The 15140-nt window shown below is 42.1% G+C and overlaps 1 protein-coding gene across 1 annotated transcript in view; it reads left to right on the forward strand.

Moving 5' to 3' along the window:
- The first annotated feature begins 816 nt into the window (after positions 1 to 816).
- PAX4 (paired box 4) overlaps positions 817 to 15140 on the forward strand; it is a 43903-nt gene continuing 29579 nt past the window's right edge. Inside the window, 6 exon segments of the mRNA XM_075859423.1 lie at positions 817 to 885; positions 6448 to 6545; positions 12273 to 12366; positions 12559 to 12673; positions 13147 to 13277; positions 14194 to 14409. Of these exon segments, the coding sequence (XP_075715538.1) occupies positions 817 to 885; positions 6448 to 6545; positions 12273 to 12366; positions 12559 to 12673; positions 13147 to 13277; positions 14194 to 14409 (723 nt within the window).

Genomic DNA, 15140 nt, shown 5'->3' on the forward strand with positions numbered 1-15140 from the left:
AGCCTGCCCAAAATTCATAAGGGGTACCCTCCCCTACGTGGCAGACCTATTGTATCAGGTATCAATAATCTAACCCAGAATGTGAGCACATATATAGATGCAGTGTTGCATCCCTTTGTGTTTAGTCTTACATCTTATGTGCGTGACACCATGGATGTATTAAAACAAATTGATGGTATTACGCTGGAACAGAACACATTGTTGACTAGCCTTGATGTAGAGGCATTGTATTCCTCTATTCCGCATGGGCTTGGTTGTGAAGCAATGGAATATTTTCTTAAATCTCGAGGCACTCAATATGTGGCTCACAATCAGCTTGTGTTGCAAATGTTACATTTTGTGTTAGAAAGGAACGTATTTGTCTTTGAGGATCGCATCTTTCATCAGCAACGTGGCACAGCAATGGGGAGTCCTACTGCTCCCACTTATGCGAATTTGTATCTTGGCTGGTGGGAAGAGACAGTAGTTTTTGGGGAAAAATTTTCAAATTGAACTTCATCAATAGGTCTTTGGACTAGATATATTGATGATGTGTTGTTGCTTTGGAATTCCACAGTTGAGGATTTTAATACCTTTGTGGCAGCCCTAAATGAGAATAATCTGGGGCTGAGATTTACAAGTGAAATTAGTGATCGGGAATTATCTTTTCTGGATCTCAAAATCATAAAAACTAAGGAAGGCACAATTCGTACTATAGTACATCGTAAGCAGACAGATACTAACAGTTTTTTACAATTGGATAGTTGTCACCCTTAACCCCTCAAACGAGGTATCCCCAGGGGCCAATTTATGAGAGTACGCCGGAACTGTAGCTCTATGGATGACTTTGAGATACAGTCGCAAGATCTCGCAAATAGATTGAAGGAGAGAGGTTTCCCCAAAGGGGTAATTAGAAAAGCCTATGAGGGAGCGAGGGATTCAGACAGGCAGAGTCTCTTAGTTCCTAGACAACGGAAAGAAGAAAAAGTTACGAGACTTATAGGTACCTTTGACTCCAAACAATCTGAGATTATGAAAATATTAAAAAGATACTGGCGTATCCTCAGTGCTGATGTAGATTTGGTGGATCAGATTACACAATGGCCTTCAGTCACGTTCCCCAGAGGCAAGAATATCAGAGATAGGGTGATGCATAGTTGTTTTGACCCTATAACACAAAAAGGAACTTGCTTAAATAGGCAGATACCAGGTACACATAGATGTGGCAGTTGCAAAGCTTGTGACTTTATCCAGAATGGGAGAAAATTCAGAAGTGTTACCACCAAGGTCGAGTATGACATTCGAGACTTTGTTAACTGTAAAACAGCAGGGGTGGTTTATTTGATTACATGTCCATGCCCACTGAATTATGTCGGCAAAACTGTGCACCATTCTTTTGTAATAGGCATAGTCGTTCTTCAGAAATAAATGTTTTAAATTCAAATGTGTGGCAAATACGAATATCGCCTATTCATTCACATATAGTGTATTTACAGAGAAGGTGCTTAATCTATGGCAGCCAAGTTGCGGATTTGAGCTGATCCGCAATGTTTATCCTAATGTTATCGTCATACTCTGTCCCTGGTGAGAGTGGGCTTGAGTGCAGTAAGGAGATGCGCTCTCGGCCTCCCACTGCGCCTGCGCGTTCGGTTGATGTTGTTGATGTTATTTCCGGGTACGTCAGCTGACGGCCGGGAGTCACATTGTCAGACGTCACGGATGAGGTGGGCCACTGTGATTGGCTGTTTCGAAGGGCACTGCCTTAGCCCTGGGGGAGGAGTATTAGCTATATCAACTCTGGGTCCCGAGTGAAGCATGCCGCTGACATCCATGCGAGCACGCTTCCGTGTTGTATAGCAGAATATCTGCTACTGTTTGAATATCACTGGCACCTTAGCCAGAATGACGAAGTTATAGACCCCTGATGAAATATATGTATAGAAACGCGTAGGGTCATTTTAGTGAGGGATCATAGCGTAGGTGACAGCGGCACTGTTGTTCACCCTAGCACCAGGTGATTTAGGAGCGGTAACTGCAGGCTCTGGTGTGTTTTAGGGTCAAATCCACTGATACACCAATGTTGAAACTCTGATCCAATATATGTATCTTTCAAGTATACTCAGTTAGAGAGGGTTCACAAATGAACCAGTAATTGGAGTATTTGTTTAATACGTTTTTAATGCACACGGTGGGGCTTCCTCACAGTGGTGATTGTACCCCTGTTTTTAGAGAGTTATGAAATAAAATGTATACGTTTTACTCATTTATCACTTCAGTGAATCACAATTTCTTAAACCTTGTGGGAGCACAAGTAAATATATCGTAGAATACAGTGAATTACCCAGGACTTAGATGCCTCTCACTATTCTGGTGGTTAATTTTTTGGATAGCATTAGCTGATCAGAGAATCAGACCAAGAATAAAAAAAGATTGGAGATATGGTTGATATGTGCAACAGCTAACAAAATCTATATAAACGTACTGTGAAGGGTAAACACGGAGAGGGATAAAACAAGATCAGGAGTTCCGAAATTGGCAACGCGAGTCAAGAAGAGACAGCTGTGGTACCAGGAGTGAGATGTAGTGTAGACAGAAAACCAGGGGTCAATAACAAAGATGTAGCAGAGCCAGGTATGCATTACAGTAGCAGCAGTTGGAGGGGAGAAGGGACGACACTGGAGCGTGGATGGGTACGTGGCAGTAGCTTTATTAATTCAATGACAATGTTGTGAAGGTTTGCCAAAGTGTTTCTGTGAAAGGCTCACCACGTTATCAATGTCCAACTTTAACACACAAATGGTGGAAACTGCATTCAAGGATATAGAGAAACCTACAATGATTTAATGTGACAATATTTTTGCAAGGATTGAAAATCTATAACTAAATGATAAGCAAATATTATAATAGCTAGAGGGAAGTTTCCTTGGAAACTACTACGGCCGCCTATAATCCTTTCTTATGACATTGATGAAACGGTCTGTGTCTGCTGACAGGGAAGCCTTGAGGAATTTTGTTTCCCCACCGCTGCCCTGATATAGAGAGCAATTCTGGCAAAAGATAAATATCAAGGAGTTATTATACAGTATATGTAGTTACCTAATATACAAGTATAAGTTCACAAATGTAAACATGTGTTTTAAAAGAATGTCCATTTAAACATTTTATTGCATATCATCTAAACTCCCACCAATCCAGTAATTGCCAAGTTCCCAGTGGAAAAAAAAAAAAGTGTCCACTTCCCCATTAGAAATGTTTTTAAAACCAGACTACCAGATCCACCAGATAGGTCATCAGTATATGATCATTGGGGGTCCGACACCCGGACTCCACACCGATCAGCTGCTTTGGCTGCGTCCGGACACCGGACATCCATGCCTAGCGGCTGCTACGGGGCCGGCGGCATGAGGGGGCCCGTGTTGCCCGCCGGCACGGGCCCCCACCATGGCCGGAGGCTCCGCTAGCAGCCGCTATGGCTGCTACAGCGCGACGCCACTGAACACTATGGCAGAGCAGGGAGGTATCTCCCCGCTCTGCCATTAAACAAAAGACATGTATCCCCTATCCACAGGATAGGGGATACATGTATGAACGCTGGCATTGATAGGGAGAATGGGTGGACCGAAAGTCCCCTGAAGTTCTCCATCACAAACCTCGGACTTACGGGGTCTGTGTCGGCAGCTCCGTAGAAATGAATGGAGCGCCGGTCGCGCTTGTGCGCATGCGTGACCAGCGCTCCTTTCATTTTTATTGAGCTGCAAAGATGCCGGAAGTCAGAGGTTAGTCATGGAGAACTTCGGGGGACTTTCGGTCCCCCGTTCTCCCTATCGCTGCCAGCTATCACACATGTATCCCCTATCCTGTGGATAGGGGATACATGTGTTTTGTAGGACACACTGTAGGTTGGATTTTTTTGGGGGGTTGGGGCTGCATGGTGTTACCTACAGGGGGGCTGTATAGCGTTACCTACAGAGGGGGGGCTGTATAGCGTTACCTACAGGAGGGGCTGTATGGAGTTACCTACAGGGGGGGCTGTAAAGCGTTACCTACAGGGGGGGCTGTATGGGGTTACCTACAGGGGGGCTGTATGACGTTCTCTACAGGGGGGCTGTATGGCGTTCTCTACAGTGGGGGCTGTATGGCATTCTCTACAGTGGGGGCTGTATGGCATTCTCTACAGTGGGGTCTGTATGGCCCCCTCTGTAGAGAACGCCATACAGCCCCCCTGTAGATAATGCCATACAGCCCCCCCTGTAGATAATGCCATACAGCCCCCCCCTGTAGATAACGCCATACAGCACCCCCCTGTAGAGAATGTCATACAGCCCCCCTGCAGGTAACGCCATACAGCCCCCCAGTAGGTAACGCCATACAGCCCCCCTGTGGATAACGCCATACAGCCCCCTGTAGATAACACCATACAGCCCCCTGTAGATAACGCCATACAGCCCCCCTGTAGATAACGCCATACAGCCCCCCTGTAGATAACGCCATACAGCCCCCCTGTAGATAACGCTATACAGCCCCCCTGTAGATAACGGCATACAGCCCCCCTGTAGATAATGCCATACAGCCCCCCTGTAGATAACGCCATACAGCCCCCTGTAGATAACGCCATACATCCTCCCCAGTAGATAACGCTATACAGCCCCACTGTAGACAACGCCATACAGTCCCCTCTGTAGATAACATCATACAGCCCCCCCTGTAGATAACTCCATACAGAACCCCTGTAGATAACACCATACAGCCCCCTCTGTAGATAACGCCATACAGAGTCCCCCCTGTAGATAACGCCATACAGCCCCCTTTGTAGATAACGCCATACAGCCCACTCTGTAGATATCTACAAAGGGGGCTGTATGGCGTTATCTACAGGGGGGACTCTGTATGGCGTTATCTACAGGGGGGACTCTGTATGGCGTCATCTACAGGGGGGCTATATGATGTTATCTACAGAGGGGGCTGTATGGCGTTATCTACAGGGGGGGCTGTATGGCGTTTTCTACAGGGGGATGTATGGCGTTATCTACAGGGGGATGTATGGCGCTATCTACCGAGGGGGCTGTATGGTGTTATCTACAGGGGGCTGCATGGCGTTATCTACAGGGGGATGTATGGCGTTATCTACAGGGGGTTGTATGGCGCTATGTACAGATGGGGCTGTATGGTGTTATCTACAGGGGGGCTGTAAGGCGTTATCTACAGGGGGGCTGTATGGCGTTATCTACAAGGGGGGGTTGTGTGACACCCAGGGGAGGGGGGGCCCCATTCAAAAGTTTGCTATCGGGCCCAGTCTTTGCTAGTTACGCCCCTCTACATGACGGAAGCAGTTGGCTCCAGTCACGGAATATCGGTCGAACTGCAGTTCTGCAGCACAGCCGCTATTCCGTGACCGGAGCCAACTGCTTCCGGCTCCGTGCACTACATAGTGTGCAATGTATGTTGTAGAATTGACACCGAATTTTGCCTTGGAATTTACAGTACCCTTTGAAATGTAATGCAGTTTTTGCTGCGAATTTGCTGAGGAGTTGTGGAAAAATCTGTGGTACATTTTTCTACTGAGTCTGAGCTCAACCTAAGGAGGTCTTATTAGATTTCTTACTGGCATATGACTGCTACATATGAACACAGCCATAAAAGGTACAGAATTTACACTTATAGGATATCCTGGTGAGAGAAATGTCTCAGATGGAAAGGCTGGGTTCACACGACCTATTTTCAGACGTAAACGAGGCGTATTATGCCTCGTTTTACGTCTGAAAATATGGCTACAATACGTCAGCAAACATCTGCCCATTCATTTGAATGGGTTTGCTGACGTACTGTGCAGACAACCTGTCATTTACGCGTCGTCGTTTGACAGCTGTCAAACGACGACGCGTAAAATGACTGCCTTGTCAAAAGAAGTGCAGGGCACTTCTTTCAGACGTAATTTGAGCCGTTCTTCATTTAACTCAATGAAGCACAGCTCAAAATTTACAGCTGTCAGAGAAGCCTCGCAAAATGCGAGAAGGAGCATTTACGTCTGAAACGAGGCAGCTGTTTTCTCCTGAAAACAGTCTGTCTTTTCAGACGTAAATGACAGCTACCGTGTGCACATACCCAAATAATTTCAGCTATGGTATTATAGTGTCCAATGGAATATTATTTTATATCCACATAGTAACCGTTCCATATTGGGCAAACTCATTTTGATGTTAGTGAAAACATTCCAAACTGTACAGTTGCCTGGAGTTATATGTGTAATAAATGTTGTTAATAAATGGTTCACAAACAAAATTATTTTCAAAATAACAGTATCTGTTAAAATGCTGACTTGCAAGATTCATAGGGCTATCTTTGAGAGTGAAAAAGTGAAATGCAATTTTGCATCTCTAAAGCAGAATGCTGCTGATTTTTTCCAGAAAGAATGACTCACGTGGCCTATTTTTCATCAATATTCTCTTATTGTTCCTTTGTATTTTTCAGCTTTTGGATATTAATATGCATTTGCCACACTTAGGTATTCTTCTTCATCATTGTGTCTTTGAAGCTTTGAATGAAGTGTGCATTCAGCTGAGCAGAGAGTCAGTGACACTGTTCTATAGTTAAAATGATATGCAAAATGATGTTCTCTTGTTCTCTTCTTTTATATAACATAATTAGAAAACTCTCCAAAATACCAAGACACAATACAAAGCGGCTGCTACATTTCCAGCATTATTTTTTTTGTTTGTATGAAACTGTTCATCTGCCTTTAGTATTATAGATTGTTGGCCCAGTAAGCAAAGAAGACAAAGCTGCTTGCAAAAGGATCATATTTTAGATACCTTAATATGTGAAAAATTCTGACAAATTCTGAATTATTAATTTGATCATATTACTGCTAAAATAAATATTACTACATAAAAAGCTATGTAAACGTCTGAGGGCATTTTTTTTTAGTTAAATGTATGTATCAATGTGTAAAACATATTTCTAATATATTTGAATTAAAAATGTTGCTTACTTTTAGAGTTGCAGCTTCTATGCATCCTCTTTACAAAGAAGCTGCACCTCTGCGCTTTCAGCCAAATTCGTCAGTGTGCTGGACTGGTGGCTCAGCTGAGAGCAGCTCCTGTGTGCCTCGGACATCTTATCAAACCCTGAAACCAATCACATTTGGAGAATCTGACACATATTTACTGCAAGATCCGTGACAAAGATCCTAGGCTTATATTGGATTTCTACCTGGATGTGCAGTTTGATGTGGGGTGGATAGGCCCATTCAATGGAGCTAATCTGCTTGTGGAAATCTGCCAGATTATTAACGCATACATTTTCCACCACATCTGCACAGATGCAGATTTCAAATTGAAGTCAATGGGAGGCAAATATAATGCGGATTTTGGCACAGAATCCATGTAAAAAAACAGAACGTGTGAACGGGGCTTTAGATTTTAATTGCTCTGCTTGATTGGCAGTTAATTGTAAAAGGAATTACGTCCTATCGCTTTTAGCTTGAGGATGCCTATGAGCCTAAATATAGCTTAGAAAAAGATGTACGAAAGTGCTTATTCATCATTGTGTGCCATAACAGAAACACAACATAGTAAAACATCAGCAAGCAAGCATTGTATCTTTGGTCCATGACAGTTAGGCCATAGTGAATTTACAGCTCAGAAATAAAGCCTCCACACAGACATATCACAGAGAGCAAGGTTGCAAATGTCTTCAGGTTTTATTGTGGTGCAAGGCAATCAGTCATTGAAATAATACTAGAAATAAGATTGACTATTTTGATCTGTTTATCTTTGTCTACCACAGTAAATCCTCAGTCTGTCATTATGATACACGTGTCAGAGGAGACAATCACCTTGCTTGCAAAAACAGAAGAATACGTTTATTGAGGGATGACAGTTAACCGTAGGTAGAAAAGTGCTAGAGCCACAGATGTGGTGTGACGTAGGAGTAGAGAGCACATGAAAATGCCCCCCCCAATCTGAATGTTAGAGTGCTTACACAGCTGAGATGATGGCTAATCTTTCCAAACAAAAACGGAACTATGCCACTATCAAAAGCCACATAGTATTTTCCTTCCTGCATTAAAAACTGCAACAGTGACGCATGAAGAAAAAAGCTCAGTTTCACATGAAACAGCATGTCAACATGTCATCTTAATACCGTCATTGCATCTACTTGCTCCTCCCTGGTTTAATGGGGACCCTAAGGATTGTCGTGGTTTCATCAACAAGTACACCATACATTTTGAACTTTTTCCTCAGTAGTTCTACTTGGACAGAGTAAAAGTGGTCTAAATAACTTCCTTGCTTGCTGGAGTAGCTCTGGTTGGTCCTTCCCTCTATTGGAAAGTAGTGATGCAATGGTGTCCTCCCTGTCTGCCTTTCTGATTTCCTTTCAGAGGGATTCAAAGACCCTGGCCATACTTCTGCTACTTCAGCTCTACTTTGCCTTAATCGAGCTACTTCCATTGTCAGCCAATATGATGTCAAATTTCATATCCTGGAGTCTGAATTAGCCTGGAACAATGAAGCTCAGTTTGCAGCATATTTTTGAATGTTTATTCGGCTATAACAAAGATTAACTGGTAGTTCACAACCTTGCTTCTTCTACATGAGATGAACTAATTTCTCTAGCTACTAGAGTGGGAATTCGGTTTCAAGAGAGATTTCAAGAAAAGGAATGTACTCAATGTTTCCCTCATCTAACTTCTTCCTTTAAAAACCCATCAGTCGCTGCTTCAGCCTAGAAAATGCAATTGGGTTGTACAGTTTCCTGTTTGTCCGTCGCAGCCAGAAAACTCTAGGGCCTAGGTGAGGAAGGGGAGATCACCTTGAGCCCGACACGTTCTTTCCTTGATAAAATTCTGGTTCCTGTTACCAAGCTCTTCAAGTAGCCAATATAGCCTTTCTGATTTAGGCGCAATTGGAAATTTTATTGAATATTCGTTTGTCTATAGATTTCTGATTTCCCTTATTTTGTAGTGTCCCTTTAAACAGCTCCAATATGGTTTCAAGTGGGGGTTCATGTCAATGAGATTTAGTTCCTGATACTTCCACGCTCTTCCAGACCCATATTCCTGGGATTACCCTCTCTTAGACTACACTAGACTGCCAAATTCTGTCCAAATTGCTGTCAGAGGATTTCCAGGTTTGCCTTCCTGCTTGGAAACACAACCAGTAAATAGTGCTTTGCAGGCTACACTCCTCCCAGGGGTAGAGTATACCCGCTCTCCCTACCATAGACTGAGGCGATGTCTGTCTACATCAAAGAGAATTTTTTGTAGAAAGGATTATTATCCATAAATCCTCTTTCCCCGCCAGAACTGGGTTCTTCTTTATCAAGAAGAAGGACAGAACCCTGAGCCAGACATTGATTATTGTGGGCTCAACATAATTACTGTGAAAAGCAGACACCCGCTACCTTTTATCTTTAATTGTTCAACCGTATTAAGGGAGCTCAAACTTCTTCCAAGCTGGTTGAGTGAGGGGGGGGGGTGGGGCTATGATTTGATTCGGATCAAGGTGGGAGACGAGTGGTAAATCATCTTCAATACCAGGGATCGGCGGCACTATGAATACCTGGTGATGCTGTTTGGTTTCTGCAATGCCCCTGCTGTTTTTCAACAGCTTGTGAATAATATCTTGAGGGATGTTATTAATAAGAATGTGCTGGTCTGCCTAGATGACATATTATTCTACTCCCAAGATCTGAAAACTCCTCGTTGTCATGTCTGTTTTGTACAAAAGCCAGTTTTAAAAATCAGAATTTCCATTCCTTTGCATATGCCCAGTGAAGGTTTCAGCTATTTTTAATTGGCCTCAAACTGTGGGTCTCATGTTTCTCCAGAGATTACTTGGCTTTGCAAATTATTATCGTCAATTTGTTCTAAATTTCTCTCAAACGGTCTCTCCACTCACTGCCCTTACCAGAAAGGGGCATTTACATGGCATTGGCTAGCTTCTGCAGTACAACACTTCTGTCATCTCAAGACATTCTTTTCTTCAGCTCCGGTTCTCCATCATCCTGATACTAATAAGCTGTTCTTCTTGGAGGTTGATGCTTTGTCCATCAGAGCCGGATTGGTTATTTTTCAATAGTCTGAGGGTAAGAGAAGGATTCCATGTGGCTTCTTCTCCAAGAAGTTCTCTATTGCTCCAAAAAGTCTTTCCTTTGGAGATCAAGAATTGTTGGCAGTAAAGCTTGCTCTGGAGGAATGATGATATCTATCAGAGGGCACAAATTTTCTTGTCACTATCTTTACTAACCACAAAATGTCAAGTATTTCCAGTCTGCTTGCAGATTCTTCTTCTCAATTTTCTTTTAATTTAGTTTTTTCAGTAATAAAGTTGAACAAACAAATACAACTAAATATAATTGCAGTAATGAAATACATAAGTCCATCAAGCTTTTCTAGATTAACATAGTAAATTGCAAGTTAATGATGCAACATATGCACATGTTTATATAAGAGTGGAAAGGGAAGGGGGGTGGGGGGGAATGAGACACAATACAATGGACATATAAGACGACAAAGTAAATCTGTACATTTCGAGCGTTTCAATCCTGTAGTGAGGCATAAGCAAGGGAGAAAAGAGAAAATGCAGTAGAGGTAGTGACTACTTGGAGTCTGTTACCGGGGCTCTATACTGAGAGGTCATCCCATAGGCCAGCCGGGGCTGCCAAGTTCTGGTGAAACGGGCAGTAGACCGGTTGGCAATGGCTGCTTTTTCCTCTATATAGAAGATTTGATCAACGTTCCCCAGCCACTGCGGCACAGTAGGAACATTGGAGGATCTCCATAGGGGTGGAATTAGTAATTTGGCACTAGCTAATAGAAACAACATTAATTGGTTCGCATCAGGGGTGATGCCTTTGATAGGCAGATTTAAGAAGATCGTAGAGGCTGCAATTGGCTGGGAAATAGTACAAATATCGGCCATGAGGGGAAGTACTGACTCCCGGTAACTACGCAGTAATGGGCATGACCACCATATATGCATATAAGAACCAGTGTCTAGATTGCATCTCCAACAGATGTTCGGGATAGAAGGATACCATATGTGTGTTTTATCGGGGGTAGTGTACCATCTAGATAAAATCTTGGACGAGCTCTCTTGTATTCAGATACAATGTGAAGGGCCATGTGAATGTTTATAAACTTTCTTAATGTCTTCTGTTGAGAGGGTCAATGCCAAGTCCCTTTCCCATAGAAAGAGAAATGACCTCCTCAATGTTACATCTCTGGAGACAAGTAGTCTATGCATATGTCAGTCTGCTTGCAGATTCAATCCACATCAAACACACTGGTCACTCTTCTTTTCATGTTTTTATTTTATCTTGACCTATTACTCGACCCACTAGAATCAAAGAGAGGATGCTCTTTCCAGGTCCTTTAATCCGGCTGATACCCTTCCTGAGGATTTGTCACAAATCAACCACCCCAATTGTATTCTGGCGACTACTGATAATTATCCTTAAATTCCTACCAGAAAATATTCCCTTATACCTCTTGATCCCTGCCGAAATGTGTTATCTTGGGCTTACTCTTAATCGTTGTCTGGAGACCCTGCAGTCAAACATACCAGCGCATTGTTCTCTCGATACTATTGGTGGCCAAAATTGGAGACAAAAAAATGAAAGCGTTTATTGCCTCCTGTACCACCTGTGCTCAGTTCAAACCTTCAAGACAAGCGCCATCATGTCTCCTCTAGTCCTGCCGATTACAACCGAACCTTGGATTGAGATCTCAATGGATTTTGTGTAAAGCTGTAAAGATTTCTCTAGACTTTTCCTCTGTTTACCATCCTCAGAGAAACACTCAGACAGAACAGATCAACCAAGTCCTCGATGATTATTTTTGAACCTATGCTAATGCTCATCAAGATAATTAGTTCGAGTTGATACCTAGGGCTGAGTTTGCTCACAACAACCACTTCTCCAAGTACTCAGGTAAATATGCATGGTCTATGGTCGAAGTCCGAGTATTCCTCTTCTGATCACTGCACAGCCTTAAGTATCTGCTATTGTAGAATAATCTTTAGAAAATTTGGACAGAGGTTCACAAAAATGTGGAGCTTGTTGCTGCCAATAGGGGTGCTGATAAGCACTCATGCCTGGTTCCCAAAATTGTTCCTGGAGATAAAGTTCGGCTATCTATGAAGAATATATGACTTAATGCATCTTATAAATTTGCTCCAAGTTTCATTGGTCCATTCCAGTTACTTAAGCAGATTAACCAAGTTACCTTTTGCCTGAAGCTGCCGCCTTCCCTCTGAGTTCCACAGAGTTTCAATATCTCTCTTCTTTAACAGCTGGTTATCAACAGGTTTTCTACGAAGGTTAAAACTTCTTCTGCCCCCGCTCTCGAATCCTCATGAGATTTCAAGGTTAAGCAAATCCTGGATTGTAAGAAGGTTTGTTAAAGAGTATTATCTAGTCGACTGAAAGGGATATGGTCCTGAGGAGATAACCTTGATTCCTATGGACGTTCATGCCTTACAGCTGATTAAGATATTTCATTACATATCCTCTCAAACCTCTAGGAACCCTTTGGAGGAAGGGTCCATATGAGAGGGCTATTGTTATTCATTTTTTCAGGCTCCATCACCGAGCCCCGGTGAACTAAAGCAACCAGATGCCTCCCCCTCTGCTGTCCCTGATCCAGCAATGCTGCGGCTTATTCTTCCTATCCAATTTCCATTGCCACCGGCGAGTTATAGATGAAAAATGGCAAGTTTCCTAAGATCCCGATTTCAAGTCTGGCCAGTGCCAAACCAATTGCGGCTTATTGGATACACTACTCTGGGGAGAAGCGTAACAGTGAAGCTCTAGTGTTGAAGGCACTTTAAAGCTGGCAGGTCATTGAAAGATATTTTAAGGAAAACCCCTCAATGGACTGGTGACATTTAGTCTTGTTATTTATATCTTACATTCAATTGTACTTGGAAAGTAATATGTATTAATCTGTGCCTTTATATAATAAACAACATTTTTTGACATTGAGCTTTTCACATATATAATTTTCAGAAATTTGCTTTGCTTCTAATTAAGTAGAAGCAAAAGTCTTCAGCATTCCTCATTTAAAACCAACTGAACAAACAGAATATCTTTATTTGAAATCTTGCATAATTAGTTCAGTCTTTTAGCCTTTTTTTTTTTCTCATTTCTTCACACTATGTTTTCTAGGGGTGAACAGTGTGAATCAGCTAGGTGGGGTGTTTGTCAATGGCCGTCCTCTCCCAACATGTAAGAGGAAAAAGATCATAGAACTTGCCATAAGTGGAGTGAGAGCATGTGAAATCTCCAGGATTTTGCAGGTAAGGTTATGCATGTCTAGAATATTTCCCCTTTTATTAATCTCTTCCTGCTGCATCCATTTTTCTGATTTTAATTTTCTTGTTTTCCTCCCCACATTCCAAAAGCCATAAAATTTTTATCTTTCTGTCAATATAGCCGTATGAGGGCTTGTTTTTTGTAGGTCGAGTTGTAGCTATTCACGGCACCCTTTAATGTACCATATAATGTAGCAAGAAACGAAAAAAAAATTATTTGTGCGGTAGAATAGAAAAGGAACCTCAATCTTTTGGGGTTTTTCATTGTTACGGCGTTCACTGTGCAGTAAAAACGGCATGTTAGCTTTATTCTACGGGTCAATTACGTCGATACCAAATTTATATGTTTTTTTTTATGTTGTACTACTTTTACAAGGAAAAAACTGATTGTTAAAAATAAAATGTGAGTTTTGTTGCCATATTCTGAGAGCCATAACTTTTTTTTCCCCTTCGATTGAGTGGTATGAGGGCATATTTGCAGGGCGAGCTGTAGTTTTTATTGGTGACTTTTAGAAGCTATAATGATTTCAATGCACATATGTAGAGTAAAATAGTACAATTTCTTTAATCTGTCATCATATAATTCAAAGTTTGATAATCTGGAATTTGTATGAAGCAGATAACATCAATATAATTTGAAATTTTTACAAGACCAGAAGCTGCTGACTGAGCATAGAAGACCATTTAGGAGATTCCTGATAAAAAAAACAACAAAATTATATTAACAGGTGTGAGCATTTTATTTTGGGCTCCTTATCTCTGCCCTTAATCAACAATATCTGATATTTAGAAACCTATCAGCTTCCATTGATGCAGAATTAAAGAAATGTCACTGTATTTAGTGTATTTCACACTATAGATATTTGTGATTACTTTCTGAACAGAAATTAACATGTTTCAGGTATCCAATGGATGTGTCAGCAAAATTTTGGGCCGCTATTACCAGACTGGTTTTGTGGGGCCTAAAGCAATGGGAGGAAGTAAGCCAAGACTAGCTACCCCTAAAGTGGTAGAAAAGATTGCTCAACTTAAGTGGGAGTATCCATCCATATTTGCCTGGGAGATCCGAGAACGATTGCTTACTGACAGGGTCTGTCCTGAAGACAAAATTCCAAGTGTAAGTACAAGCAACTATGTACAGATACAACCACAGGTTATACTTTTACCACACTTTCCAAATTCAGCTGCCTTTCCTAAATTTACCTGAATGTGTAAATAACTGCGATTATCTTTTCAGTCTAGGTAAAAGTCCACAGAAGTTTTAATATAATCTAAGTCGATTTATTTTATTTCTCCTATAGTTGACCCTTTGACATAAATACACCGATCAGACATAACATTAAAACCACCTTCCTATATAGTGTAGGCCCCTCATGCGGCCTAATTAAACTCTGACCTGTCGAGGCATGTACTTCACTAAACCTCTAAAGGTGTCCTGTGTAATCCATAACCAAAACATTAGTAGCAGATCCTTTAGGTTCTGTAAGTTGCTAGGAGGGGTCTTCATGGATCAGATTGGTTTTCCAGCACATCCCACAAATGCTCGATTAGATTGAGATATGGGGAATTTTGAGACGAAGTCAACACCTTGAAGTCTTTGTTCCTCAAACCATCGCTAAACAATTTTTGCAGTGTGGCAGGGCGCATTTTCCTGCTGAAAGAGGCCACTAGCGAATAACAATACCTTAAAGGAGTGTACTTAGTCTGCAACAATGTTTAACAGGTGCAGGGGCGTAACTAGGAAAGACTGGGCCCCATAGCAAACTTTTGACTGGGCCCCCCCTCCCCTGGGTATCACACAACCCCCCCCCCTGGTAGATAGTGCCTCCCTATAGGTTCCGCCACACA

Source organism: Rhinoderma darwinii, chromosome 3, assembly GCF_050947455.1.
Source record: "Rhinoderma darwinii isolate aRhiDar2 chromosome 3, aRhiDar2.hap1, whole genome shotgun sequence".
NCBI lineage: Eukaryota > Metazoa > Chordata > Amphibia > Anura > Rhinodermatidae > Rhinoderma > Rhinoderma darwinii.